Source organism: Amphiprion ocellaris, chromosome 8, assembly GCF_022539595.1.
Source record: "Amphiprion ocellaris isolate individual 3 ecotype Okinawa chromosome 8, ASM2253959v1, whole genome shotgun sequence".
Classification (NCBI taxonomy): domain Eukaryota; kingdom Metazoa; phylum Chordata; class Actinopteri; family Pomacentridae; genus Amphiprion; species Amphiprion ocellaris.
In genome coordinates, this window is record NC_072773.1 from 18,748,862 (window position 1) to 18,775,852 (window position 26,991).

At 38.0% G+C, this 26,991-nt stretch overlaps 2 protein-coding genes across 20 annotated transcripts; one reads left to right on the forward strand and one right to left on the reverse strand.

Moving 5' to 3' along the window:
• Positions 1 to 451: 451 nt before the first annotated feature.
• On the reverse strand, positions 452 to 15,414 carry bcas1 (brain enriched myelin associated protein 1). Of its 19 annotated transcripts, none has more exons than XM_023266728.3 (16): positions 15,309 to 15,411; positions 15,098 to 15,175; positions 14,802 to 14,886; positions 13,014 to 13,321; positions 8,457 to 8,636; positions 7,410 to 7,469; positions 7,037 to 7,072; positions 6,552 to 6,767; positions 6,357 to 6,425; positions 4,161 to 4,202; positions 3,956 to 4,021; positions 3,598 to 3,636; positions 2,768 to 2,887; positions 2,574 to 2,654; positions 2,006 to 2,224; positions 452 to 1,513 (listed from the first exon to the last, which is right to left on the reverse strand). In XM_023266728.3, exons 2-16 carry the CDS (start codon positions 15,134 to 15,136, stop codon positions 1,433 to 1,435), a joined length of 1,641 nt encoding a protein of 546 aa, XP_023122496.1. In that variant the 5' UTR covers positions 15,137 to 15,175; positions 15,309 to 15,411; the 3' UTR covers positions 452 to 1,432. The 19 variants fall into 19 exon arrangements, with proteins under 19 accessions (XP_023122496.1, XP_023122495.1, XP_023122497.1 ...); XM_023266727.3 differs by having other exon boundaries at positions 2,768 to 2,890; XM_023266729.3 differs by having other exon boundaries at positions 2,768 to 2,890; positions 13,044 to 13,321; positions 15,309 to 15,410.
• Positions 15,415 to 16,915: 1,501 nt separating this feature from the next.
• Positions 16,916 to 26,716, forward strand: pfdn4 (prefoldin subunit 4). Its single transcript, XM_023266716.3, has 4 exons — positions 16,916 to 17,002; positions 17,464 to 17,571; positions 20,735 to 20,875; positions 25,551 to 26,716. Exons 1-4 carry the CDS (start codon positions 16,976 to 16,978, stop codon positions 25,680 to 25,682), a joined length of 408 nt encoding a protein of 135 aa, XP_023122484.1. The 5' UTR covers positions 16,916 to 16,975; the 3' UTR covers positions 25,683 to 26,716.
• The last annotated feature ends 275 nt before the right edge of the window (positions 26,717 to 26,991 follow it).

Below are 26,991 nucleotides of genomic sequence, written 5' to 3' on the forward strand. Positions count from 1 at the left end.
ATACACACTATGGATGAGTAAAGCTCAACAATGTGTGCCTCCCACTACACCCAACATTACAAAGCGTGACTCATGTACCACGCCTTACTAGCTCACTACTTTTGTGCATTAACTTGCGTGCATGAAAATGATTGGGATGTCAGTGGTAAAACAATGTCATGTTTAATATGTTGCCAAGCTTGCTGAGTTTTTTTTTTTTTTTTTTGCAGCACCCTGTTATTGTTGATAAAGTTTCTCAGTACTATTCAGGGTTTTTCTTGCATAGAGGATTTTTTTTAGTGCCCCTCATAATGTTGTTAACTGATGTTTCATTTACTCATAGCACAATATATGTTTGTACTTATCAAATGGTCACAAATAACAGAAAAATGCAACACAAACACATTGTCTTTACTGGGTCATTCCTCCAGACCCCTCCCATTAAAGTTCCCATTGATGAAGAAACAGAACAGTTGGTAAACATATTTATTGTCATCAGGATATGCCAAAGTTACACATCTTCGTATACATAGAGGCAAACAAAAGCATCATATTAATTGCACATATGCCAAACACAAATGACTAACACCGTAAGACGTCGGTTAAACGACATGAGACAAAGTGCTGAACTCAAATTAAAAGCTACTGTGATTTATGACAACTGCAAAACGCACCACAAGGACACATTTGCGCAGTGCCACCATTTTGCCACCTCAGATGCTTTTGTGAGTATTTACAATCAGTTCCCCACAGAACAGTAAAGATTGTGATTTCCCGTTCAGTCCAGTACATAACTGTTATGTCTGTGCTTTAGTCTACATATATCTGACACAGAGTTAGATCTGTAAGTCCAATCTGCTATAGGGTTCCTTATATCAGCTCTGTTAAGAGTTGTATGTTTATATTTAGGTCCCCTTTTCAGTATCATTTCATATTAACCTGTGCATTGCCACAACTGCATGAATTTCCTTGTATGAACTGTAAAAATAGAACCTATATGCAACTGTGTTTTTAAGTTTTCCAGACAACTTAATTGCCTAAAGCACAGCATGCACTATACAGTATACTGCATAAGCGTAGCATGTTAGATTGCAAAACAGAGAGAAGTCACATTAAATGCTTGTAGAAAATGTTTCACACAAACATCGTTGTACTTACCAAGACATTTATATGACCAAAAATATATATATCTCAACAACCTCACCATCACATGTGACCATTTAGCATCTCCACTAGTTCAAATACCTACTTGCTCCTCCTTCTCACAGCTGTTCACTTTCTTTTGTCCTTCCAATAACTCTTCCTTTCATATTTTAATTTCTAAACAGTAACAAAAACAAAACAAAACAAAAATGCAGTTAAAGTAATTCAGTGGGGTTGAAGGGGTGATGAGAGAGAGATAAAGATTGAGTGGAAGTGAGGGAGTCTGTACAGGGAAAGGTTGGTTGTGGTTTCATTTGGCTTTCTCAGCTGCTGGAGCAACAGTCACTGGCTCTGTCTGGACACCAGCGTCTGTGGAATGACGTTTCTGACCCTGCAGTGTAAAGGGAAAAACTGGTAAATGATTGTCTTTAGATATTTTTTTTGGTATTTTATCTGAGTCTTCTACAATTTTAATTACTTTCCTAGTTGTGGTGAACAACATCTAAGTTGGGGAAAGTACTGCTTCAGTTTTTTCACTTGTATCATTTTCTTAAACTGCTTGGAATGTGGCTTCTGATAGGTGACATTGAGGACAAAGAGAAGTTTGATAGATGCACCGTAAATGTGCTAATACCAAACTATGCATTCAAATTTGAGACATGTAGTGTTAACTTTTGATGTGCTTGGTTTTATAGGACCTTTAGAAACTTAACAAGTAGCTGCTGCCATCTAGTGGAGGTAGCACAAACAATAGTGCAATACATCAGGCCATTTAAAAGACTTTTTAATGGGTGTAACTTAATTAGAAGTATGTTGTACGTTTTCTAAAAGTGTCACATTCCTGTCTCAAAGTTGCAGTCAACAATGCGTGGAGAAACCTTACCAGATTTTTGAAGAACAGCTGGATGGAGTTCCTCTTCTCCAGTCTTTTGGGCACATTGGCTGCATCATCTCCAGCTTGAGAGGCCACTGAAGCTGGTTTGTTATCTACAACAGCCTCTGATGACTTGGCTGCTGCTTTGGGTTCCTCCTTGGTTTTGACCGCCTGAGTCGCCTCTGCTGCTGCAGGTGGAGTCGGGGTCGCCTTCTTAGACTCAGCAGCCTAAAAATGTGAAAAAATTCAATTATTTCAGTCCGAGATCTTCTATTGTCTGGTGCACACACCAACAATTTAGGTATTTCACCCATTAAGTGCAGATTGACTTTGCAGCAACTGAAGTGACATTAAAATGTACATCTGCTGTTAGGATACGGTTTGTCTTAGTGCAACATTATGAGGGATGATCTCATACACTCTGATGTGTTGTTACACTTTTCAGATATAACAGCAAATGGAGAGAAACTGTTCTGCCAAAGAAACGGAGATTAGAGCATGTTAACCCCAGATGTAATTGATGAAATTACTCTGGTTAATAGTGCATCTATTCACGAGTTCATTTTGGTGTATTTACCAGTCCAGTAGTTTTCCTCAGGAGCCGAACTCCACTTGTGGAGGCTGCCTGGACTTTTGTGGTCATGTGATCTAACAGTACCTCAAATTCACATTAATCTGTTACTCGCTGTTAAATAACTTCATCACAATTCATAGCCACAGATTTTCAGAGGCTGTACGAGCTTATAAAAGCTGAAGCAAATAGATCCTTACTTTGGGCTTGAAGAGGGAAAAGAAAGGTGATTTTGAAGCTTTTTTCTTTTCTTCCTGAACAGGTGGCGGCGGTTCGGGCTTTGCAGCTGCCTCCAAAGTGCCAGATTTTGAGGGATCCACCTTCTTTTATCAAAACAGCAAAAGGAGAAAACAAATTCCATGAGATATTCACAAACCAAAAGCATGGTCATCAGTGAAGCTAACAGATTGAGAGCAGGACCTGCCACCTGTGACATGGAAGAGGAGGTAAATGGGGGGGGGGGAAATATCCAGGATCAGGGTCAAAAGGAGAATCAGTTTAGGGTAAGAACTGGTCCCTGTAAGAAGAAAGAAACCCACACCATCATGCACAAAATCAAGAATATCATTATTATTATCCTCCTTTAAAGAAATAGAGACATTTTGGGAAATAATCCCATGATATTCGCTGTGTTGTAGAAAATCAGATAAGAAGATTGATGTCACTTTTCTATCTGTCCATCATGACGCTACAGCTTAGAGACAATTAGCTTAGCTTAGCATAATGACTGGTAGTAGATGAAACTAGCCAACCTAGCTTTTGCTATAAGCCATTTGTGTAAAGCCAAAATCAAAGTGTAAAAACTAAAACTTGTGGAAGATATAATTTGAAAATAGTAAGTTTTAGAAGTGCTGGTAGGGGTCCCTCTTGGAAAGAGCAAGGCTAGCTGTTTCCCCCTACTTTAGCCATCTTCTGCCTGTGGCCTCACACTTCATTAACAGATATGACAGTGGTATCAATCTTCTGATCTTATTCTTAGAAAACAACTAAAAAAAGCATATTCCCAAAATGCAGAGCTCCACTAATTTACCTCAGCTTCTACCTCTGGCTGTGGCAAACCATCCACCATCTGCAGGAATGGAAAAGTTATTTTTTTTGCTGTTAGTTCAGATGCTGTATAATATGCAATAAATCTTACACTTATTTTTGGCATGGTTCAAATTGTCCAATATACTCCAGAAGAATGCAATTCGCTAAAACTGCTTTAACAAATTCACAAATCAAAAAATTCAAATTTGGCTAATTTTATGTGTGTCAGCTGAAATGAATGAAATATTATGTGGTACAACATAACATTTGGCACATCTGTAGAAACATAGTTTCAGAGGTGCCTGTAGAATGCCAAAAAATGAAGAATTCTTATTTCTGAGGACTTCTTGCTCATTTACCTGCACTTCTAAAACTGGCTGTGCCACCTCGGCTTCCGGCTCCTGAGGCTCAACCTTATTTTCAATCTGAGCAAACGCAAATGAATTAGAACATGTAATAAAAAACTGTTTTGTAAATGCTGGTGAGTTGAGAATCGGAAGACTGTTCCACTCCTTTAAAAAAAAGGAACAAAACCCCAACATTGAGAACTTTCTTTTCATTTACCTGCACTTTTACTGCAGGCTCTGGCACCTCCACTGGTTTCCCCTGCAGAGCAAAACTGCTTTTTATTCTGAACCGATTGCAAATTAAGAAGAACATGAAAGAACTGTAACTAAATATACAGCATGTCTGTTACATAACACAGGCAATATGGTTGGTGATCACTGAAGCAATAATTTGACTCTGACAAGGTCTCATGTGATGTTTGAAACCCTGTGCAGGTATGGTAGATTCACACTCACACCTGAATGCATTGATTTAACATTCCCTGAGTGAAACTGAGAAGATCAAGCAGACTCTCTGGTTTACCTGTGCTTTTACAACTGGCTGTGGAACCTCCTTGATTGTCTGCATGAAGGGATTGGATTCGTGAAGGGATTCTAACTTTTAGTTAAAACCAAAAAGCATGAAATGTGTTCCAAACCTCTAAAACACAACTGTAATTATGAAAGGCTTAATATGTTAGCATGGCAATAGATGCTGACAATTATGAACTGGTTAAGGAATAGCTCAAATGCATTAGATGAATCAGAGGAAAAGATCACTACACTGTCACGTCTGTGTGTAAGAATGAAACTAAACCCAGGCAGCAATTAGTGCAGCATTAAAGTTCACTATTACAACCGTCAGCATCTGTGAGGCTCCAAACATGGTCCACACAAGTATGTAGACACAAATTGTAACACTAACAGCATTGCCACGACTACAGTGTGTGAACTGCTGTGCAAGGAAGAAAGGAACAAACAAAATACAGCAGATGTGATGTGTAGCCCTTGGATCACTCTTGGGGGACATACAGAGTTTGCTGTCTGAATGTAGATTTCATAAAGTTCAGTTACACCTTTTTGCCGTAAAGACCCATACCTGCAGACCTGCTGTAATGTCCCTCAAAAAAGTAATCGATTCAACCTTTAATGTCATCTCTGTTTATCAAAGCTATTGTTTTTTTCTGTGAAAATAATCCATTTCTGCCTTAAAATGACTTAAATCTAATTCTGCACCATTCCTTTCTCTAGAATCTGCAAATCTATGAAGTCCCCACATCTCTCTCCACCTACCTTTCTGCTGGTTGCTGCAGCTTGAGCACACCAGCTCACCTATGACTCTGCTCAAACACTGTGAAACTACTCTATGCTACACATGGACAAGTTGCAGTATTGGAGTAGTTCAGCCATATGTGTTTGAACCAGAAATCGATTCTAAAAAAGAATAATGATACAGAAAGTCCCACCCTGCAAGCTGACACGATTGGTTCCTTAAATGTTATGTATGAAACCCTGGAGGTCTGAAGACTGTTGTCCAGACACTGTAGTTTCAAGACAGAAATGCTCAGTCATGGCTGCTTATTTAGCTCAAAATCTATTCCTACCATATAAACACAACATAGGACATGTTACCAGGTTAAAAAAGAAAACTTCATTTTCACCAGAGGGGTCCTTTAAGATTTTCTGGCTAACACATGAAATTGATCTTGCATAACCCAAATCATCTGTGTTCACATACTTGGACCATGTTTGGGGCCTGAAGCTCAGTAATTAAAACACTTTATCGTGATTGTTTGACTCATTTAAAAGTTGAAATGAAAAAAATGACAAATTGTGATAATGTGCTGTAACTTTTCTTGGTGATGAGCCACCGGGTGCACTTTTGGCAAGCCCACATGACATGATGAATTAGCAGGCAGTTGAAAGGAACAAGATGTAATGTGTTTATCAGGGAGCTGTGGAGGTGCTCGTATTTGTGAATTTGTGAGACCCATTAACTGCCTTCACTCTTAATGTTAAATCTAAGCTAACTGCCTTTTGTTTTGACTTCATACGTTGTGCACAGACTTGAGAGTGACGTCAATCCTCTCATCTAATTCTTAGCAAGTAAGCCAATAACCATGTTTCACAAAATGTCATTTGCAATTTTGATTACACTATTCACTAAATACTTTATCACTCACTAAAAAAATCCAACTAATTATGGACTGTAGTAGAAAAACTAATGCTGATTTGAGATGTTTTTCCAGTGAAAAATATTTACCAGTCACATTATTTTTGTATGTTTAACTAAAGAGTCCTATTTTTAAAGAACAGAACTGCTGCTCCTATAAGGAAAATCACAGGTTTCTGCCACCTCCAGACAAATCAGCTCTTGGTCAGTTAGTAAGAGGATGAGCCTTGGTCAGTTTGAGAGTATGATAATCTACTGTACCACTGCTGCAGTCTTGGCTCCACTTGCTGAAGCACCCTTGCCTCTGGATATCTGGACTCCTAGCAGTACCTCAAATTCACATACAGTATGTTTCACACTATGTTACAATCTGGCACGCTGTAGAACATCCAGTTAACAGGACTCCCTGAAAATAGTGATTGAATCTGCAATCTGCAGTCACAGCTGTTTGGTTACCTTGGGGCGGAAGAATTTGCTCAGAGTATCTTTGGCTGATTTTCCTTTTGAGGACTCAGGTTGCTTCGCAGCAGCTTTGGGTTCTTCCTTTGGCACTGGCTTTACAGGTTTGGCACTTGGTTCTCCTTTGATTTCCATTTTTGGTGGCTCTGGAGGAGGTGGTGGTGGGATTGACATTCCTTTGGGTGCTGCAGGCGGTTCAGATATTTGTGCAACCTATTTGAGAGATAGAGACGGACTATTAGAAGACTGATAATGGAAAAAACATATGAAACCTCTACTCTTTAACTTTTAACAGCAAGAATATTTAATTTAATATCAGTATACAGGGTATAACATCAGATGTGGTTAGCAGTTACATTTTGTTCCAACTTCAACTATTAAAAGTGAATCATTGTGTAAAATAAGCAATGTGCAGAAATTATATGCATTTCATGTGACCGGCAAAAATGCAAATCAAAACACTTCATGGGCTGCATGCTCACAGTAGTGGTTGCTGCTGGTTGGGTCTCCTTCTGGGACTATTTTGCAACAGAAAAAGGAAGCAGTTAAAAGAGTTAGAGTTAAACCGAAGCAAACAAAGATCAGCAAAAAGCTTGTATACATGTCCTGTGAACACATTAGAAAAAAATCTAATGGTCCTTTAAAAGCAAAATGTACTTTTTTAAAGTCTGGAAAACTTAGAAACAGCAATGGATATAACAGCAACTTGTAACTACATTTCGTTAACTACTAGCAGCCTGCATTTAGTAATTATTGAATTCACAGCTTTGAAAGTAGAATTAAGGTATAAACAATGTAACAAAATAAAATGAAGAGCAACCTTAGATGTGTAATACTTTATGAACATCTGGTCACCTGCTCTTTTGTGGCATCAGGAGTAGCGGTTTCCTTTTTGGATGTTTTAGTGGTAGTCACCTGTGCAGCAGGGAAATGAAAATGAACTGTCTTCAATTATTTTTTGCGCAGAAATACTAAGAAAAACCAAATCCTAATCCCTCAAATGCTGAAAGTGTAAGCATCATGGAGCACTGTGTTATTTTATGGTTGTGCCAGCAAAGCCGCAGTGTAAAAAACTCAGTCAGAGGATATAGTTGATGCAACAGGAACAGAAAAATAATTATTTGGATGAAACAGAAGCCATTCATAAATGCAGACATAGGCCTTTATGGTAAGCTAACTGAGGCCCACAGAGTGCACACTGAGGTCCCTGACAGGGCACATACAGTACATGCGCTGTCATTGTGACAGCCATTGTGCTCCGGAGATGGCGTAGGCCTGCCCTCGCTCTATCTTCACAAATCTCAACTTCCAACAGCACAGGCCTCCCTTGTGAGCTCACACTATGGGATGAACAATAGGCCACCACATTCCCGCATGTTCAAAGACTTGATTAGCATGGGGCTAGGGCAATGGTAACTCTTTAAAACGGCATGAATCCCAAAGACAGCATGATGAAGAGGAAATACAATAGCTGCTTGTTGTAGGTTTTCCGTCAGGCGCTGCCATCCAGGCAGATTTTGTCATGGATACCTTTACCGCCTTATAGAGTAACATTCTTTTACATAAATCTACATAGAAAAAGATGATTTACAAATAACATAACATCTCTTCACTGATGAATTTATTATCACTGATTGCTACCTTATCAAGCAAATTACTCAACATTTCAGCTTCAGTGAGGCAGTCTGCAGTAATCAGAACACACATTAACTTGATTTTTGTTGGCTGTGCAGCCTTCAGAAATGCTTACAGACACAAGGGTGGATTTGTTTTTCACATCTGATTACCGAAATTCCTGAATTTTTTAAATCTTTTTTTCAATCAGCCTAATTTCACTAGACAGGTAATTAAAATATTAAAAGTACAAAAGCTCCACTTAACTTCTGAAGTTGTGCCACTTACCAGGGTTTTGAAGAAGTTCATAACTGGATTCTCTTCTGGGTTGCTCTCCTCTTGGCTTTCCACAGGCTCACTGTTTCCGTTGTCAGTTTCAGGAACGTTCTCTTCCTCTGGACCACAGTCTGGAGTCACACTCTCTGGTAACGTTAATGGTTCAGATTCTTGCTTTTGGTTAGTCGTCTCCTATACACCATCAGAAAGAATTAGCCTTTGAGAGTTATGTTAGAGCAGCGGAGCTGATATGCAAGCAGTGAGTGTCTTAATCGCAGCATTGAGATGGGAGCACAATTCCAACCATGCCTCTGCCTACTCAGGGCATTGTCAACAATCACCCTTTTATTAATGTGTGTGTCCCACCCCTCACTCATTGATATTCAACAATGTGTGAGAGTTATGCCCTGAGAAATGTCAGAAAAGTCAAATACCTTGCTGTGTCCTTAGGGTGAGGGTCTTTAAAATATCGGAGCTGACCAATCCTGATTTTCAGACCTTTTTAAGTGAATCTGTTTGCTCAATTCAATTCATTCATTGTTTTGACTTGATCTTATATTCTGAGGCAACTTTAAGCAAGTATTATTTTTCACTAAACACCATATAATGCGCGTAACTTATGATCAAAATTATGAATGAAGATGAAGAATTTCAATGTTTTCATTTTATTGGACAATATTTGAGTATGTTACAGTGTGACCTTTGTTTTGATGCTAATCATTTTACAGTCCAGTTGCATTTACTATCACACACTATAAATACACATACACTACCAGTCAAAAGTTTGGACACACCTTCTCATTCAGTGCATTTTATTTATTTGTATTATTTTCAAGATTGTAGATTAATACTGAAGATTAACACTTTTTTGTTTACAAAATAATTCCATATGTATTTCTTTATAGTTTTGATGTCTTCAGCATTAATCTACAGAGTAGAAAATAATTAAATAAAAACCACTGATTGAGAAGGAGTGTCCAAACGTTTGACTGGTACATTTAACACATGATGAGGTAGGTGAAAAGGGATAATGTAAGTAGTGCTGTTCTTCCTTTGGGGACACATCAATGCAAACAGTAACACAGTGGCCCAGTGAAGATACCTTTAAACCATCAAGCAAATATGTACGCATTCTTCAGCAGCTGATATACGAGCTGAGTGCAGCCTAAACTAAAGCTTCCACATATGAACTTGTGACAGAGTTTTCTTCAGCAAATTCTGTTTATTTCACAATTGAGTCATTCTCAGCTTTCTCTTCAGAGTCACTCTCTGCTGCTACTTCCTCTGAAGACACAAGATTACGTTCCAATTCTTCGCTAATGATTTTTTCTACAATGGCATTAAGAACGACTTCAACACACTCTGCTGAAGTGTAAATTTGCAGATCTTCAGTGTTCACTTCAAAACATCACCAGAATTTTAAGTTTCATGTGTCTGTAACATCATCAGCTGTCTTGAGGATTGCAACTGCTTGTAAGCTGCCTCTCCTCTTCAGAAACGACATGGCTGATATCAGTAGCTTCGAGAGATTCCAAGACTTTATCAGTCATAGATGCAGCATCTGTCTCTTTATCAGCATCTTCCAATGGAGCTTCATCTTGGACTGAAACACGGGGGCTCAGACTGTTCTGTGGCATCCATAGGTGGCATATCTGCTTGTTCATTGTCTTGTTTTTTATCTATGTTTTCAGCTACTTCAAGGTTCTCTAGAATAACTTTAGCCATGTTCTCCACTAGCTCAGTGGTTGCATACTCCTCACAGGAGCTTGAATTCTCTTCTGGTAAGATTATAGGGGTTTGCTCTTGTTTTTGAGGGCTTTCAGCATTCACCAAAGTGTCTTCTGATGCTTCATTTTCTTCCACAGGTTCATCAAAACTGGTTTCCTCTGTGGCTCCTTTTGCGATGTTACCTTCGATAGATGGTTGTTGAACAGCGATATCTTTCTCAACTCTGTCTGGCACTGTTTCAGTTTCATTTGGTAGAGCCTCTGTAGCTTCTTGGTTTATTTCCTCAGTGACTGTCTCAGCTGGCTCCTCTGGGAAAGAAAGACTTGCTTCTTGTTCTCTAGAGAGAGGCACAAAAGTTGTTGCAGTGATAACTTCTTCTACTTGAGCTCTGCCATTATCTGTTGCAGGCTCCAGGGGAGTGGTGGCTTGAGGTTCCAGTCGCTGAGAGAGGAAGTCAATTGCTGCCTCTGGTATTTCCTCTGTATTGTTTTTAGCAATGGCAGAACCGGGTTGTGATCCTTGAACTTTTTCTGGTTCTGCCTCAGCTATCATAGCTTCTAAAACCTGAGGGGTGTCATCTGTAGTTTCAAATCTTGGAATGGACTTGGGCTTAATGTTAAAATCAGGGCTATTTAAAGCATCTTCCAGCATTTCTGAAGGCAAACTAACACATTCTGCCTCTCTGCAACTATTACAGTTCTCTGAAGGGTTGTCAGGAATTAGAGGGTTGAGTTTTTCAGCATCATCAGCAGCGACCTCCTCATGGGCAGATTCCATCGTATCTAGAATTTCAGTCTCAAAGGGGAGAGCAGACTCTTCTAGAGGCGTATTTTTGTATGCAGGTGTAAGATCTGGCTCCTCATGAACTACCTCAGAGATTGTTTCTGTCACTTTAGCCACTGGTTCATTGTCTTGGGAGGGAATGCCTCGGCTGCTTGGTTCCTTTATTTCAGGAGTGACAGCATTGGGCTTGGGTTCAGTGCTTTCAATCAGCATTACATTTGCTGACTTGTCTACAGCTTCTGCACTGATGTCTTCAGTAATTACCTCATCTACTCCTGGCTCTGACGTGTTTACAGTGAGGTAGGCAGTGGTTTCGGCATCAGCAGAGAAAACTGCTTTAAGGCAATCTGCCACCACTTTTGGAAGACCTTTAGTGAGTTCCGATGGCAGGGCTTCCTCAGTCGTGTTTTTGTCGTCTTCTGTGAAGGATTCATTTGGGTCAGATTCTGGTTCTGCAGCCATTCCTGGCTTGGATTCCTCAGACCCAGAACTGTGTGAAAACTCCACCTGCCCCAGTCCGGACACTGTATTCTCAGACGTGTTATTCTCCATGACGTCGTATTTTTCACTGAAGATCCGAGCTGTCCGGTTCTCTGAGGGTTCATCATTTAAGGGTTCTTCAACATCCTCATCATCACCAGTTTGCGTTGAAATATCTGCTTCCAGTTTTCTGTCAGTCTGTGTTGATACTTCGGCGGTTTCACGTGGATACTCAATGATAACCATGGTGTCAGCTTCGTCTCTGCTCAAATCCTTCATTGTAAGAATAAACATGAATGTTAAGGTAAAATACAGTTTGTGTTTGCCATCACACCATCACACTGAGTCACCGGAAACAGTCTTATAGTAAATACTTAAGAATAAAAGTTTCAGCTGATGTTAGTTAAACTCTGTGGAGGGTCTCGCTTGTGATGTTCTTGTTTTGAGTTGTAATATAATGTAAGGTGTCTTGATTGAGTTGTTTTTGTTATTGTTGTTTCTTTACACATTACCCAATATATACCCAATGTATTTTTTTTACTTCACTACCTGAAAACTTTAATGACCCAGAAAATTCATACTTTTGCACATAAAACATATGAAGAACTTTTAAATTATGACATTTCATTGTAAATTAAACTACTCAGCAGTTTATATAACTACAGCTGAAATGATTTGTGAGTAATCAGTTAGTCAACTGAGTATTTTGTTAAACGTTTAGACCACTTATGATGGTATTTCTCACTTTTTTCTGGATTTTTACAAACTAAACAATCAATTGAATAACAAGGAAAGTAATCAATAGAATTATCCGTAATTATGATAGTTATTAGCTGCAGCTGAATACAAGAAAGTTCAAAATAAGCGCCACGTCAACTAGCTACATTAGTAAAGTTCTGCTTTTATGCAAATTTAGGAGTAGTAATTATCCAGTGATATAATAGGAGAGCAGTCACAGGGAACATATTGCTGCATTGATTCCTTTAACTGTTAATATTAAGTGCATTTTTGTGAAAATACTTGCATACTTTTACTGAAGTCCTAGTTTTGTTGCAGGGATTTTACTTGTAACATAATACTTTAATTTAAGAAAAGGATGTGAATATTTCCTCCACAACTGACTGCATTTGCAGAGATATATTGAAACATATGTTATATATTTTTAAATGGTTAATGCATTGCTTAAAGTGACATCAAGGAAATCAAATCAATCGGTCAAAATCTAAGTGATTTTATGTCTAAGACACAGTAAATATTATAAAAATAATATTTTTAAGTAGTATTGTACACTGTATTTATTTTTATAAAAAGTTACTCTAGTGAAATTAAATAGTGCATTTGCTGAGGATGATTTTCAGTTGTAGGTTTGGTGCTTTAACTCCAAAAACGCTACAGTGTCTATGCTCATTTTAATAAAGGATTATATCTCATTATGTTTAGTTGCTGTTTTTAGACACAATGGAGCTATACAGTGCAAGATATATCAGGCTTTAGCAGCAGAGAAAACTTAATAGCATCAATTCATCATTAGTTTAGATCTACCTTACTCATCAAAATAAAAGCCACCTGTGCACCCACCTGCTGTGGATCAGTGGAAGGAAGACTTACATCTGTCTGATCTTCACCAGAGGTTCTCTTTTCTTCAGCACTCTCAACACCACGAGGAGGTTCTGCCTTCTTTCGGAACATTCTGTTAAAAAGATTAATTTTTTCTTCTTTGCTTTTCTTGACCTCTTCCTTCTGGGTGGTGGTGTCAGGGATGTCAGAAATAACCTGGGCACTGGCAGCTTGGCATTCTGATTCAATTATCACATATTCAGATGATTCTGTGGCAAAGGTCAAGGAGTGGGGCTCGCCATTTTGGTGGAGTATAGTCTCACTCTTATCTGCAAAGCAGAAAACACGTGATTAAAATGTAAATAAATGGTGGAGTCCATGTAGTTTGAAAATATAGGACTGATGCTATTATCACTCCTAAACTTTTAATACACAAAACAACACATAAAACATTTTAATTGCATCTAATTGTCTTTAATTCATATTATATACATAAAAATGTTCTTTCTGCAGTTAAAATGTGACCGATAAGGACTTTATGGAGGTTCTGATTTGTCAAAGTTATTCCCTTTCTGTTAGAAATTCCTCTTGGAAAAAAAAATCCCCAAATTTAGTCAGCAACAAAACTATACGACCAAACAAATAGGAAAGAAACACTTGTGAGAATAAAAAAAACAAAAACATAAACTCACCAACCAATCTAAAACAGCGCTGCTTGAAATTCTCCTTTTACAAAACTTCAGCATTTTAATATTTGGTTGATGTTGTCTAAAAGGTGATGACTCTATTTTATGTTTGTCACTGAGATCACAGTGGGTGGTGGTGTTGTTCTGCTCTGAATTATTTCATTATTTAAAACTGCTCCTTATACTTGTCCACATCATTAGCATACACGAGGGCACAAAATATTCAGAAAATATGTTAATGAACCAGTTCTAAAACTATCAGCTGCAAATCTACCAAATGTGATTGGACATAAATGAAGCACAACAAACGCTACACCCATTTCCGTAGAACTTGGGTGGCGTCCTTGAATGTGTTACACTCATAAACCTTTTAAAAAAACAGTGTCAGGTGTGTTTTTATAACGGATATAGCTGGTCCTGGTTCAGGGATCTCCAGGATAAAAGGTGTTAAAGTCTTTGCTGCAATAAGTCATTTAATAATCACACAGCTGTCACTACGTTTACACATTAATATAGAGTTGAATGTTAAGCCCCTTGCATGCAACATTGAACGTATATCCACTTGTGCAACTCTCCATGAAGTAAACATGAAGTGACATCGTGGCTGTCTCCAGCGTCAACATTAACTCTTACACAAACTCAAGTGCCAGTGGGAATCCCACAGCATTGTTATTACTGCAGGGACATAAACCACACCATGACAGGTCAAACAGTTGCTTCTTGTCAATGTCTGAGACTACGCCTATAGTTTACTTTGGAAGACTGAAGTCACAGTCCATCTGGGAGTCACTGTGTTTACAGAGTATTATGGGTATCCAAAGGAGCAGTCTAATGTGAACACGGACAGATCAGCTGATGTCACTTGTCAACCCTGATGTACAGTGTTTTCCCATGAAGTGGCGAAACACAGCAGAGGATAATAACACAAGATAAACCTAATCCATCATCCTTATTACTGTAATTCATTTGTTTTGAGCATTATGTTGCTTACTTCATTGTGACACCTTAATTTGTGTCTGCATGTATAAATTACATTTTGCCAATGTTGTACTTAATGCTTTATTAAGTATAACTTGCCTTATTTTAACAAGAACAAATACATTTTTAAATATATATTACTCACCATCAGTCTCCAATCCATTAGATGTGATTTTTGCAGAAAGGCCATTTACTGATCCATTTTCATGCTTCTCAGATATTTTCCCATTCTATGAACAAAATAATAATAAATAAATAAATAAATAAATATTGATCTATGTCGATTCGGGAGTTCATTGACTATAAATCTTATTTTCACTAAAAAAAGGCATCTAAATGTTGCAGCATTTTGGAAAGCAACAAACATTGAGATGGTTAGCAAACATTTAAGTACTGCAGGTAAAGTCGCACAGGTCTGTTGTGTAGTTTAAATGATTTTACCTCAACTGGCTCTGTGTTCATGGATTGCTCATTTCCCATATTTTTCTCAGTCGAGACTCACAGCATTCAGCTCTGAAACTAATTAAACAGAGAAAAACAGTTTTGTTATGTTGCACTGACAAGAAAAGATATACTGGAATTGATCCTTTAAGTAATTATGGTTTTTGCAAAGCTCTTGGTTCTTGTTCTTCTCTTCATTTTAACATCTTACCTTGTTACAACTCTGCAATCAAGCAACTGATCCTTGAGGAAAAAATCAGTAAGAAAGCTGAACTTGCTCCTCCTGCCCAACTGTGTATATAGTCTGTGGTTAGCGGACTCTTTTATGTGTGCCTTAAAATGGGCGGATCTGTTTTGAAGCAATCACATCTCCTCCGGTGAAAAGCCCACAGTCCACCCAACATGGTATCGGTGCTCTTTAGTCAAAAAGCCCTTGATTAATTCAAGATAATCTGTTAATTGTCTGAAAATACCCTGACAAGATCAAATTGACGTTATACTTCCAATCAGCATACTGTGATAAAGCAGTGGAGCACAGCGTTGTTGACAAATGTAGCCGGTAAGTAGCAGGATATAAAGTAAGGATATCATGCTGGCACACTTCCACGCTGCCAAAACAATAATAAGTGTGTTTGCACTTACAACCCTAGTGCTCATTTTAACTTTAGGTCATTATATTCAGGTTTTTAAAGATTCAGAGATAGTTGACGCTAAGGCAACTAAAAAGGAATCAAAATATCACGTATCCTAAAATATCTTTTGTATTATGTAGATATTATTTCATTAAAACATGCTTTTTAAGTTGCAAAGACCAAGTGTCTGCTTTAATATTGCTGTTAATCAAGACAAACAAAGAGCTCTGTATTGAAATCATGTCTTTAAAGACTTTCACATGGTCATGTTTAGATACCCCTGAGTACCTGTCAGTGCAGGGCTGTTTGGGGATCAAAGACACACTGAACAAAGGAAACTGATTTCTTCCTCTCTTTATTGTGTTTCATTGTTGCATTGTGAGTAAATGTTCCATTATCATACTGATAAATGCTCCTCAGTGTGTTTGATTCCTTTCAAAAATCTAGTTCTCTTTATGCAAATGACACAAATCATCTGACTGGGTTTTACTATAAACAAGAGGGCAATGAAAGTTATTTTTTTTAACTTTAAAATGCACAGTATTTATTGAATTTACTATGACAAGACTGGTAATCCATGAACACAATGTGCCAATTGTGGCCTATAGCCTGCACACTGAGGTGGGAGTTGGATTCTCCTGTTTGGACTGTACATTTACGACTTCATGCAGCTGAAGGACCTCAAGCAACCTCTTCATGATGAACCAACGCATAGCAGCCTACACTTTAGAATTTCAGATCAAATTCATATGTTTTCTCATGATTGCTGCCTGGATGCAGACACTGAGCAGCAGTTTGATGTGGTGAATTAAATTAATAGAGCTCCTGCCTTCCAGATGTATTCAGTAAATATTTGAACTTGGGTGTAGCTTGCTCTGTTTGCTGTACAAATATGTGCACAACAGCAGTTCCGGTTAATATAAAAACTAGTTTGACATATTGTAAGCATGTTTCTTAAGATAATTAAATATACTAGTACACTAAACTGTCTGCATTATCACTTAGGGTGAAATTGATGAAACTTAGTGTTTAACTGACTGTTAAAGGCCACGTTCGTTGCCACATTACATTATGTTTACCTAAAATCAGCTGTGCAATCGAAGAACAGTCAAGAAATGCTGTTAGTTCGACAAATAAGCAATTTTAATGTCAGCTTGTACCGTCAGGCTCCGGGTCCCGCTAGGTGGCGGTGTAGATGGGTTTTTCAGCGGAACACCGCTGTCTGTAAACAGTCGAAGAAGACAAAATGGCAGCCACCATGAAGGGACCTGTAGTAAGTGGAAATTTAAAGAAATGTTCAGTTTTGTTACATGTGCGTTATCCTGCTGTTTTGTCTGGAGGTACAAACAAAAACAGTAGAGGTTTGTGTGGAAAAGAAGCCATAACTAGTCGTACCAGTGAGAGTTCAAACCGTGGTCACGCCCTCGTGCTGTTCATGGAGCTAGCTAGCTAGCGACTACCAGCTACATTTAGCCTGCTAAGTTTGCTCTCTTTTTTTTTATTTTCCCGAGGCTTCTCCAGGTGAATTGGTAACAATAATAAGGAGGGTTGTGTTTGTTGACAGGTGACAGGACATCACACAAGCTGCTGTATAACCTATAGCTTGCTAGCAAACATTAATCAACTCATTCCATTCATCGTTAGCGCTAGCCAACCTGCTAGGTTTGCTAAGGCAGGTGTCACTGTCCAAACGTCAACCATACATTTCCATAATTTTTTTCCCTTTGTTTGCAGGCTGTTGAGGATGTGAATGTGACTTTTGAAGACCAGCAGAAGATCAATAAGTTCGCCAGGAACACGAGTCGGATGACGGAGCTCAAAAATGAGATAGAAGCAAAGAAAGTGAGTATAAATGGGTGGTGAACATGTTTAGTTTGGGTTTACTGTGTTATCGGTTGAAATTCATTGTTACATCTAGCTAAAATCATGCAGTCTAATACGGCAGATCTGCAATAACCCCAACCATTCTGAAGGTTATAAGGTTCCGTTTTATTGCAACTGTTTGTTAGGAGGGTTGATTCAAAGGTATTATCGATTTGGAGGATGCGTCCCTCTGTGTGATACAGAGCGATGCTGAAGTTAGTGAGCTAACCTAATCCATATGAGTGCGATGGATACAAACTAGAGCTTTCAAAATAAAATTACTGCAGTGCTCTCCTGCTAAAAATGATACTTTCTGCATTTTATTTTATTTATTATCAGTACTTAAATAATGACAGTGTTGTGATAGAATTTTTTTTTGTCTGTGATTTGTTTTGATTTGTGCAGTATGTGTGGGCAGTTCATTGCATTCATAGTAGGTGTATCAACTGTTTTTTTTTTGCAAACATTGCAACGCTTGTCTGTAAAGGATGTTTTAAACCTAGAGCGAGGGTCCCAAAATGTTCGACTTGGCAGTACATCTCAGACACGCCATCTTCGCAGAGCAACAGGTTAGCTAATGTGAGAGATAACAAAATTACTTTATGCCCTCAAATAGGTCAGCAAAAGTTAAACAAGGGTGTGTTGTTTTTCACCATTGGTGTTTCACGGGGCAGTCAAGGGTGATCGCAACCATTTATTTGGGTTATATCTCTTTAGCTAACAGACTAATGTGATTTCTCTGTATGCAAATGCATTGATCAGACTGTAAACATTAACAAGCTGCTTAAAATCAGGCATTCACAAGTCTGCAGACCAACAACATCAGTTACACGTGATCAACAGCATTCCTGCAGAAAGAGAAGTAAAGAGAACTGAAGTCCTACTGCTCTCATCTCTGCAAAGTTTTACGCTGCATTGTGACATTTGAAGGTGGGAAGACATGACCATGTAAGTTCGTCCAATTCTGGCCGGTCATGAGGACAAATGAATGAGCACAGTATTTTACAATCAATTTCCCCTTTTAATTATTTTAAGCAAAAGAAAAAAAAAAGAAAATGTCAATGCAAAGCAATGGAAGATGTGAAAAGAAGCTATCAAATAACATGAGTGAGTTATTGTACCACAGCGTGTTCATACATTTTTGTATCTAGTTGGAACTGCAGAACCTCTACAGTAAGATCACATCTGTTTACCTTCACATGTCACACTGCTGCTTATGAAAAGATAAATCCTTGCAGAGATAAGTGGGAGCAGTACTTCACTGCACATTTTACTCACCCACTTTCGCTTTCTGCAGGAATTCAGTAAAACATGTATGTATGATTTGTAAAGCACCTTTCACAAAACGGTTCCAAACTGCTTTACTATAAAATACTTGTCAAATTAGACAAATAATGTAAACATATAATAAAAGTAAATTCAAGCAATGAAACACAATATAACAAGATAAAATAATTAAGACAGGTTTTTTTTTTTTTTTTTTAATAAAATATGCTCAAAAATAGTTGTGCCCTCTGGTACAAGAATTATGATTGACATTATGAAAGAAGCCTGTTGAGTTTAAGTACTGCATTGTCTTTGATGGTGTGATTTTTACCCAAGTAATTTACAAATTAGGGATTAAAGTCTACAAAATTTGCATGAAATACTACTTTACCTCGCTACAATACATATTAAGACTGAAGCCATGCAATGTTATTCACTATAACCTAAGTAATGTAATAATAAAGTTAAGACCCTAATGTATGATAAATTTCAGATATTTACCTAACTGATATAAATATTGTGACCAAGACCCTACAGCACTGTTAATTATTGAGATTGAGAAAATATAGATGAACAAGAAAAGCACTCAGAGAGCACAGTACTCCACCAAGGCTGTTCGTTTCCCCATATGGCATTGTCAGAAATGCAGCATTTGTTTATTAGTTATCAATGATGATAAATCATGGCAGTATTGAAAGTGGCCATTTCATATAGATGTACCCACAAACAAAATGACCTTGGGTTGAACACAGGCGTGTGTTATGCATGTGTGTGTTATGTACGGATACGGAATCACGTCACCTAAATATGTAGCGGACGGCAGGAATTGATAGGACTTGAAAACACCCCCACAATTTAATCAGTTGTTACTCATATCTTTTCCGACAGATAAGTCAGCAGCGGGCGATTTTAATTATGTGATCATCAGCAGGCAGCTGATGTAGTGTTCTCTTGTTGTCATAGTTACAGTGATGCTGTGCTGCTATCTCGCAATGATACAGAAATCTTTAACAAATCCGTGGATCCAGAATATAAACTGCATCACTGCCAAAATCTAATCATTTGGTTCTTTTGTCATTTCTGACCTTTCCTGAAAATTTCATTCAAATCCGTTAGTTCATTTTTGAGTAATGTTGTGAACAGACAGACAGACAAACAAACGTCAGTCATCTCATAACTCTGCCGCATTCCCTGACAAAGTAAAAATCCAACAAAACCAAGGATTCCCTGGACACCATATGAGCAAATTTAGTTGTTATATAGATGTGTCTGCTGAATTGCTATGTTGGCTTAAAAGATAAAGCCAAACAAAGTGGAGAGCTTATGATGAAGTGTTTTATTAGAACTGTCATTCTGAAAGCATTAGCATTAGCAAAATGGAGTATAGTACCATTTTTAATGGCAGAGTATATGTGATACCTTTCTAGGTTTGATTTGCAGTTTTTATTAGCTAATGTAAAGGGAGTCTATCACACCACTGTCACTTTCACAAGGTTTGTATTGTTCAAACTGCTTTAATGAGTAGTTTAGAAAACTTAAATGTCATTTTGGAAACTAAAGCTTGTGGTGATTGTCTAATGAAATAATGCTATCTGAATATCCTGTGCTCTGCAGTACACTGTGAGGTGTTTTGAATATTTAGTGTACCCGTAACATTTTTTGTTTAACATGGCACAATTCATCAGAGCCACAAAGCACAGCCTCTAAAATTACCATAAAGTCGAATCCACACATACTGATTCCACCGAACACAGTTTGTTCAGATGTGTCACGGTTAAATGTTGCCTGAGGGCCACGCAGCTGCTGAGCTGCTAATACTAATTTGTTGACAGCTTTTACTGAGGCTCTGTAAAGGTCCGTTAATGTCTCTACACAGAAATTGCTGCAGAACCTCCAGGATGCCAGTGATGACCTAATGATGTCAGACGACGACTCTCTATTGATCCCTTATCAAATCGGCGATGTCTTTATCAGTCACACCCAGGAGGAAACACAAGAGATGTTAGAGGCTGCCAAGGTAAGTGTATCACACAGGATATCTCAGTACCTTTTCACAATCTTCAGACTTGCTATTTAGTGATGTTTACATGTTTATAACAGCAAATACAGCAAAAAGACAATCACATTTGGGGTTTTTTTGTTTGTTTGTTTTTTTTTTTATAACCACGAAGAGTACACCCACGTGTTTTGTACACCATGTCAGGTCAAACCTGGATTCTGTCCCATCCCAGCAAGGAAAGTCTGAGCCGTTTGGATATCTCTCACAACATTTTCTTGATCATGATTTATTTTATTTCTTTACTTTAAAGCTGCAATACAGAACTTTTGTCTCTGTGGTCTGGCAGTGACATTTCACAGATACTGTTGACATGTTTGTGATGTTTTCCCTTTTCAAAGACTGTGATCCTTTCTCTGAACACCAAGTTACTGGAGTCTCAGAAACTTTTGTTGGACGCTCTCTAAGTTTTTCTACCAGAGGCTCCACCATGCAGTGAGCTACTGGAACCTAGTCTGTTCCTGTTACTAAATATGCTCCTCTGTTCAGCTGTGGCACACTAGTCATTGCTGGCTGATGTAAAATGCACCACTACTGGTGTGCCAGCGTGAGAATGTTGCCAGAAACACCAGCTATAAAAACTCAGGTTTGCTGTGAAATGCAGAGAGATTCACCTGGCGCTCATAGGCTCAATCAGCGTTGTTTGATAAGAGCTTGAAAATAACGGGACTTTCATTTATTTGTAAAAGTTCAGCACTCTAGCCTTAAAGCAAAATTCCATCATGATCCTTTGAAGCAAAAGACAGTGAGGCATTTCTTTGTGGCAATTGTTTTAGAAGTGTTTGATTTAAGCTCATCGATTTCTCACATCAAGTTGTCCTGAATACAAATATTAGAGGCTCTTTTCTTAACCTAGTTGAATTGCGAAGAAGACTTAAAATACATTGTTTCTATGCAGTCGTATTTTGGCACAAAAACCTTCTGGCAGAGGATTGCTTAGCAGCATAAAGCCAGTAAAACCTGATAGAAAACCTGGTTCCTGGCTCTGATTTATCTGTTAAACAGAGAGATATCTCTGATCCTGTGAACATTCTCTTCTCAAAAATGGAATTTACCAATGTTTTCGAAAGCCCTCATGATTACCCCATTGAACTGCCTGAAGTGTTACTGATAAGTATTCATGTTCTTGCAATAGAATCTTTTTAAATGCAAAAAAAAGTCTCTTGTCACATGCAGGTTTTACGCTTAAGAACCGGATTCCTTTGAAAATAAGTTTGCTCAGACAAATCACGCTGGAAGTGATGGACAACACAGCCATAAAAGGTTCTGGAAAAACATATTTCACATGCTTTGTACTTCTGTTCAGTCATTGTACTACAGTGTCCTGTATTTTGGAGCTGTCACAGTGGTTCAAAGAAGTACAAGTATCATATTCACAATATTCAGAACTTACACTGAGCACACACTTTGACAGATGTTGTTTCATAGTTGATGATAACTTTGATTAGTGCTTTGACACTTACTACTAAATTTCCCAGTCACTTAATGTCTACTGCTGGCACGTTGTAAATCCCGAATGGAAAGAAAAGTCAGTAAATCTGACAGTGTGTTCATGAGTGATGCAGTTTGAAAAGAAACTTAAAAATTTGTTGCATATTTTGTATTTGTTAGTAATTTGTTACCAAAGTAAAAAAGGAAATTAAAAATTGTGTCACTTAAGCCGTATATATTACCACTAAAAATGCTCTCACATTTCAAAATTCCTGTTTATATGAAAACACACTAATCAGAAAATACTTCTGCACACAGTTTTTCATCTTTATTTTTGTATTTCTGTAAAAAAAAAATCCTGAGACTAATATATATGCTTCTATGTGAAATGAAACCTATTTTATTAGTTTTTTTTATTATAGCAGACAAATTATGTGAGCAATGTTTTTCATCCTAGTGTTCAGTACAAAACATTATCATGCCAGCTTTCAGAGGGTTTACAACACACTTCCTTATAACTTCTCATTTGTTGCATTAGAAAAATTACAACATTTTGAGTCCAAATTGGCTCTCCATTTGGTATATGATGAGTCGCAGATATTTAAAAAAATAAATAAATAATTTATCAAACATTTTGATGTCTTTATTATCGAGTGGCAGTAGAGAGTGTAGGGAAATGACATGCAGCAAATGGTGTTTACTGAAACACGATACCCAAGAGAACAGAGACAGTGTGGAATCTCCCTAATTCTGACTTTATCCTGTTTAACAGGACCTTATATCACCACCTTTCTCAGAGCCCACCACATGTCCAACAAGGACATTATTTAGGTATAGCACAAGAACAGAGGCCCCTCATATCTGTACAACCTTGACTGAAGCAGCTGATGAATTAATGCCTGTCTCTTAAGTGGCCTGTGTGTGAGCTTTCGGAAATGCTACCCAAAGGTGGAAAATTCCTTCACAGGCTATAGAAGTAAATTTAAAAGGGAGCAATCAACAACTTTGCAAGTCTTTGGTAGTCGTACATTTTGCAGATAAAAGCAAACCGTCTATACTAAAATAGTGTGTTCAGACTACCAGTTGCAAAAGTTTTATCAGCACATTTGTTCTACCAGGCCCTTTTTATTTCTTTCTCTCCACAATCTCCTTTTCTGTTCTGTCTGAAAAAGAGAAGAAAACCTTTTCCTTTTCATTATCTAGTTCCCATGGCTGTTTTACCCTGCCTGAACAGTAACATCAACAAGCCCTGGGGCAGCACTTCCAGGTGGACTTAGCAGCAGTGTCGCTGGCCATGCTTGGCCGTTTTGTAACTGTGTAAAATGATCACACACTCGTAATGTGACTGTAACATAAGGCTTTGTCCTAATTAATATGGATATTTTGCTGAACAAACATTTTTCTCTACATTTGGTTCATGTGTCATCCACACGCAAATATAATTTTGGGTCACACAAATAAAGATTTTTTCAAACACATTTGAAAGTGCAGATTTTTTTTAAAAAGGTCTGGTTTATGTGTATCTGTGTGGAAATGGAAATTTTGGATTCAGTGTCACACATCAATTTGTTGCTTAGTGTGATGAGCATGGACCTGAAACAACAGCAACAACAATGGCAGATATATGCCAGGTTTTTTATTTTTTGGTTAGCCCTGGTAATTACAAGTTTACAATTTAACTTGGCATTGCTGTACCACTGCACTGGTATGCAAATGGTTCGCCGTAGTAAAGTATGGTAATAACATGTATATTTTTTTCCATTTTAAACACCAAAAAAAAAAAGAAAATGGTTCAGTTTTGCCAATGTCTATTTAAATTGAAATCAAATGAAATAAAGTGGACAGCAGCTCCTTATTTCGGTTTGATGTAATCCAGTATTTATTTTTTCTATTATAAACCAAAAACAAAAATTGGCCTGCTTCTCTCTCTTTTTTTGTTTGTTTGTTTTTGGTATTTGATAGGTAAACGGGTTATCCTTTACTGACCAGATCCAAAATACTCTGTGTCTGCTGGGCCCGATATTACTCAGTCTACAGTATCTGCACTTTAAAATCCAAGTGTAGATATTTTAGAAAATGATGGTCATGTGGAGAGACATTTTTAAATTAATGGAGAAAAATAACCCCTTAGAGAAAGGTGTCGCTGTGCCCTTGAACCCATTTTAACACAAAAATATGGTTAAAAATATACTTTGATATCTTGGGAAGTAGACTTGTTCGTGCCATGCTGAGAGATCAATACCACTTTCATGTCTGTATGATAAATATGAAGCTGCAGCCAGTTAGCTTAGCCTAGTGTCAGGACTGGAAATAGGGGGAAACGGCAGCCTGGTTCTGCTCACAGGTGGCAAAGTCTACATACCAGCTCATTATTTAATGTGTTATACCTCGTTGGTTTTATTAAAAAAAACAAAAAGTGTGGTTTTGCAGGTGGTACTGTGCCAGGCTATTCCCTGGCTGCTGACGTTCTCGAGTCTATGCTTGTTGCCTGGCAACCTCTCACTGACGACAATCAGACGCTAGATACGGAAGTGGTATCGATCTTTTTATCTAACCCTCAGCAAGTAAACTGATAAGCGTTCCCTGAAATATCAAGCTCTTCCTTAATGTGTATTTGTGAGATTGATAATCTGACCAGAGCAGAGGGACAGTCCAAAGCAGTTCATCAGGACAGGGCAATGGGGGCAGCCACAGCCGAGGCCTCTCTCTCAGAAGGATTTGTTTAGCCAAATGGCAGTTTCCACATAAAGGTACTTGAGATCCTCCTCGATGCACCTTTGGGAGAAAAGCTGAGCAGCACTTATGATTCATACCATAGAAGCATTGACCAGAAGGGATTCACATCAGACCTTGTCCTCCTTTCTGCCACTTCGATGATCTCTCTGTTTGCCCTTGAGTTGCTGCTGCCTCTTCATAACACAATAATACATACCGCACAAACCTGAACTGATTGATTGTGAGTAGTCTGCTTCACATCTTGAATGACAAATGTGTCGAAAACAGCTTGCTCGTTATGTTCGCTGATTATAATTTAGTACACATTTCAATCCGTCGTCATTTTTCTGTATAAAATGCTCTCTTCCAGCCTTCAGAATGTGCCTTTGACAACACAAATAGTAAGAAATGCTTATATGCTGTTTGCCTTCTTCTGTGGGGAGATCGTGGCGGTTGTCTTGTAATTGGAGTTTTTGTGTTTTGTAATCAGGAAACACTGGAGCAGGAGGTCAAAGGCCTTGAGGAACGAGTGTCAGCGATACAGCAAGTGCTGGGCGATCTGAAGATCCAGCTCTATGCCAAGTTTGGTAACAATATTAACTTGGAGGCAGATGAAAGCTGAGCAGTGAAATGGACTTTGACAGCTGCTCCACCATGGACTTTTACATGCAGCTCTTGTATCAGATCCACAGGATGTTTGCCAAACAGAAGAGCAACATGTATGGCGTAGGTTTGTACCTTCTGGTCGATGTCTTCAGTGTAGTTCTGGGAAGCAAATTCACAAGAACAACAAAGGTAAAGATTATTGGATTAAATAAATGCACTTCGTTTCTTATGTATTCTAAGTGGCCCCTTGTTTAATGTTCATGTGCTTTTTTTTGTACTCTGTTGATCAAACTGAAGTAAAAAAGAGTAATAAAAACACTGTAATATTTTAACTTCTAGCAAATTTAACCGTCTGAAACACTGCAGAGGAATGTGTTTGATTTGAAATTTCACTTTGATTCACGAAACTAAAAGCAGGACAAATATTAACAACATATCCCCCTGTGACACATCAGTGTACTTTGGAATTGACAACTGAAATGAAAGACCTGACAAAAACTAACTGCTCAACTTTTTTTTAGATTCATCTTTTACAAAAAACAACAAAAAGCTGAAATGTTTGCAGCCAACAAATCTGTCAGAATTGCAATCACAGACCGAGCTAACATGCATGCAAATCGAGGTATCTTTGCTTAATCTGTGTCCATACTCTCTGATTAGTTTCAGTTTAGAGAAACGGATAAACGAAAAAGTAGAAATCAGCCATGAAATCCACATAACTCACTGGAATTCAGAAAGAGGTATTATAATTAGAAAAGTAAAAGAAATAGACTTTTTCAAGACTACCTGACCAAATGTGGGTGATGCAGAGCCTTGACTGTGTGGTGTGCAGTGTTTTGAGGAAGAAAACAGTGAGTGCACTAATATCTGTGCTACAAAGAGCTCATGTCATTAAATGAGGAATTTAGTTTAAATTTATTTTTCAGCATTTGTTTTAATGCTTATAGACACAATATAGACATTACACTTTCTGAATTTGCTCAGTATTGATTACTGCCTTCATGTATGCGATTTAGCTAGCGATAATAAATGCTGTACTTTTGGCCTGAATTCCCTCACTGTTGCTTTTTCTGTTGTTGTCACAGACTCTTCATAAGTCGGATATGGCTTAAACCAATTAGTAAGGGAGATCAAAGGTACCTGCACGGTTAAACTTGTGATACAAAGAGAGGAAAATGACTACTTGTTTACACATATATAACATTTTCAGGTTTGGATAAAGAATATTGCTGTTGTGAGATGAGGTGAGAAGTCAAGAGAATGAATCTTGGGGTAAAACGGCTTCATTTACATTTGGTGGGGGGGGGAAAAACATGTCAAATGAG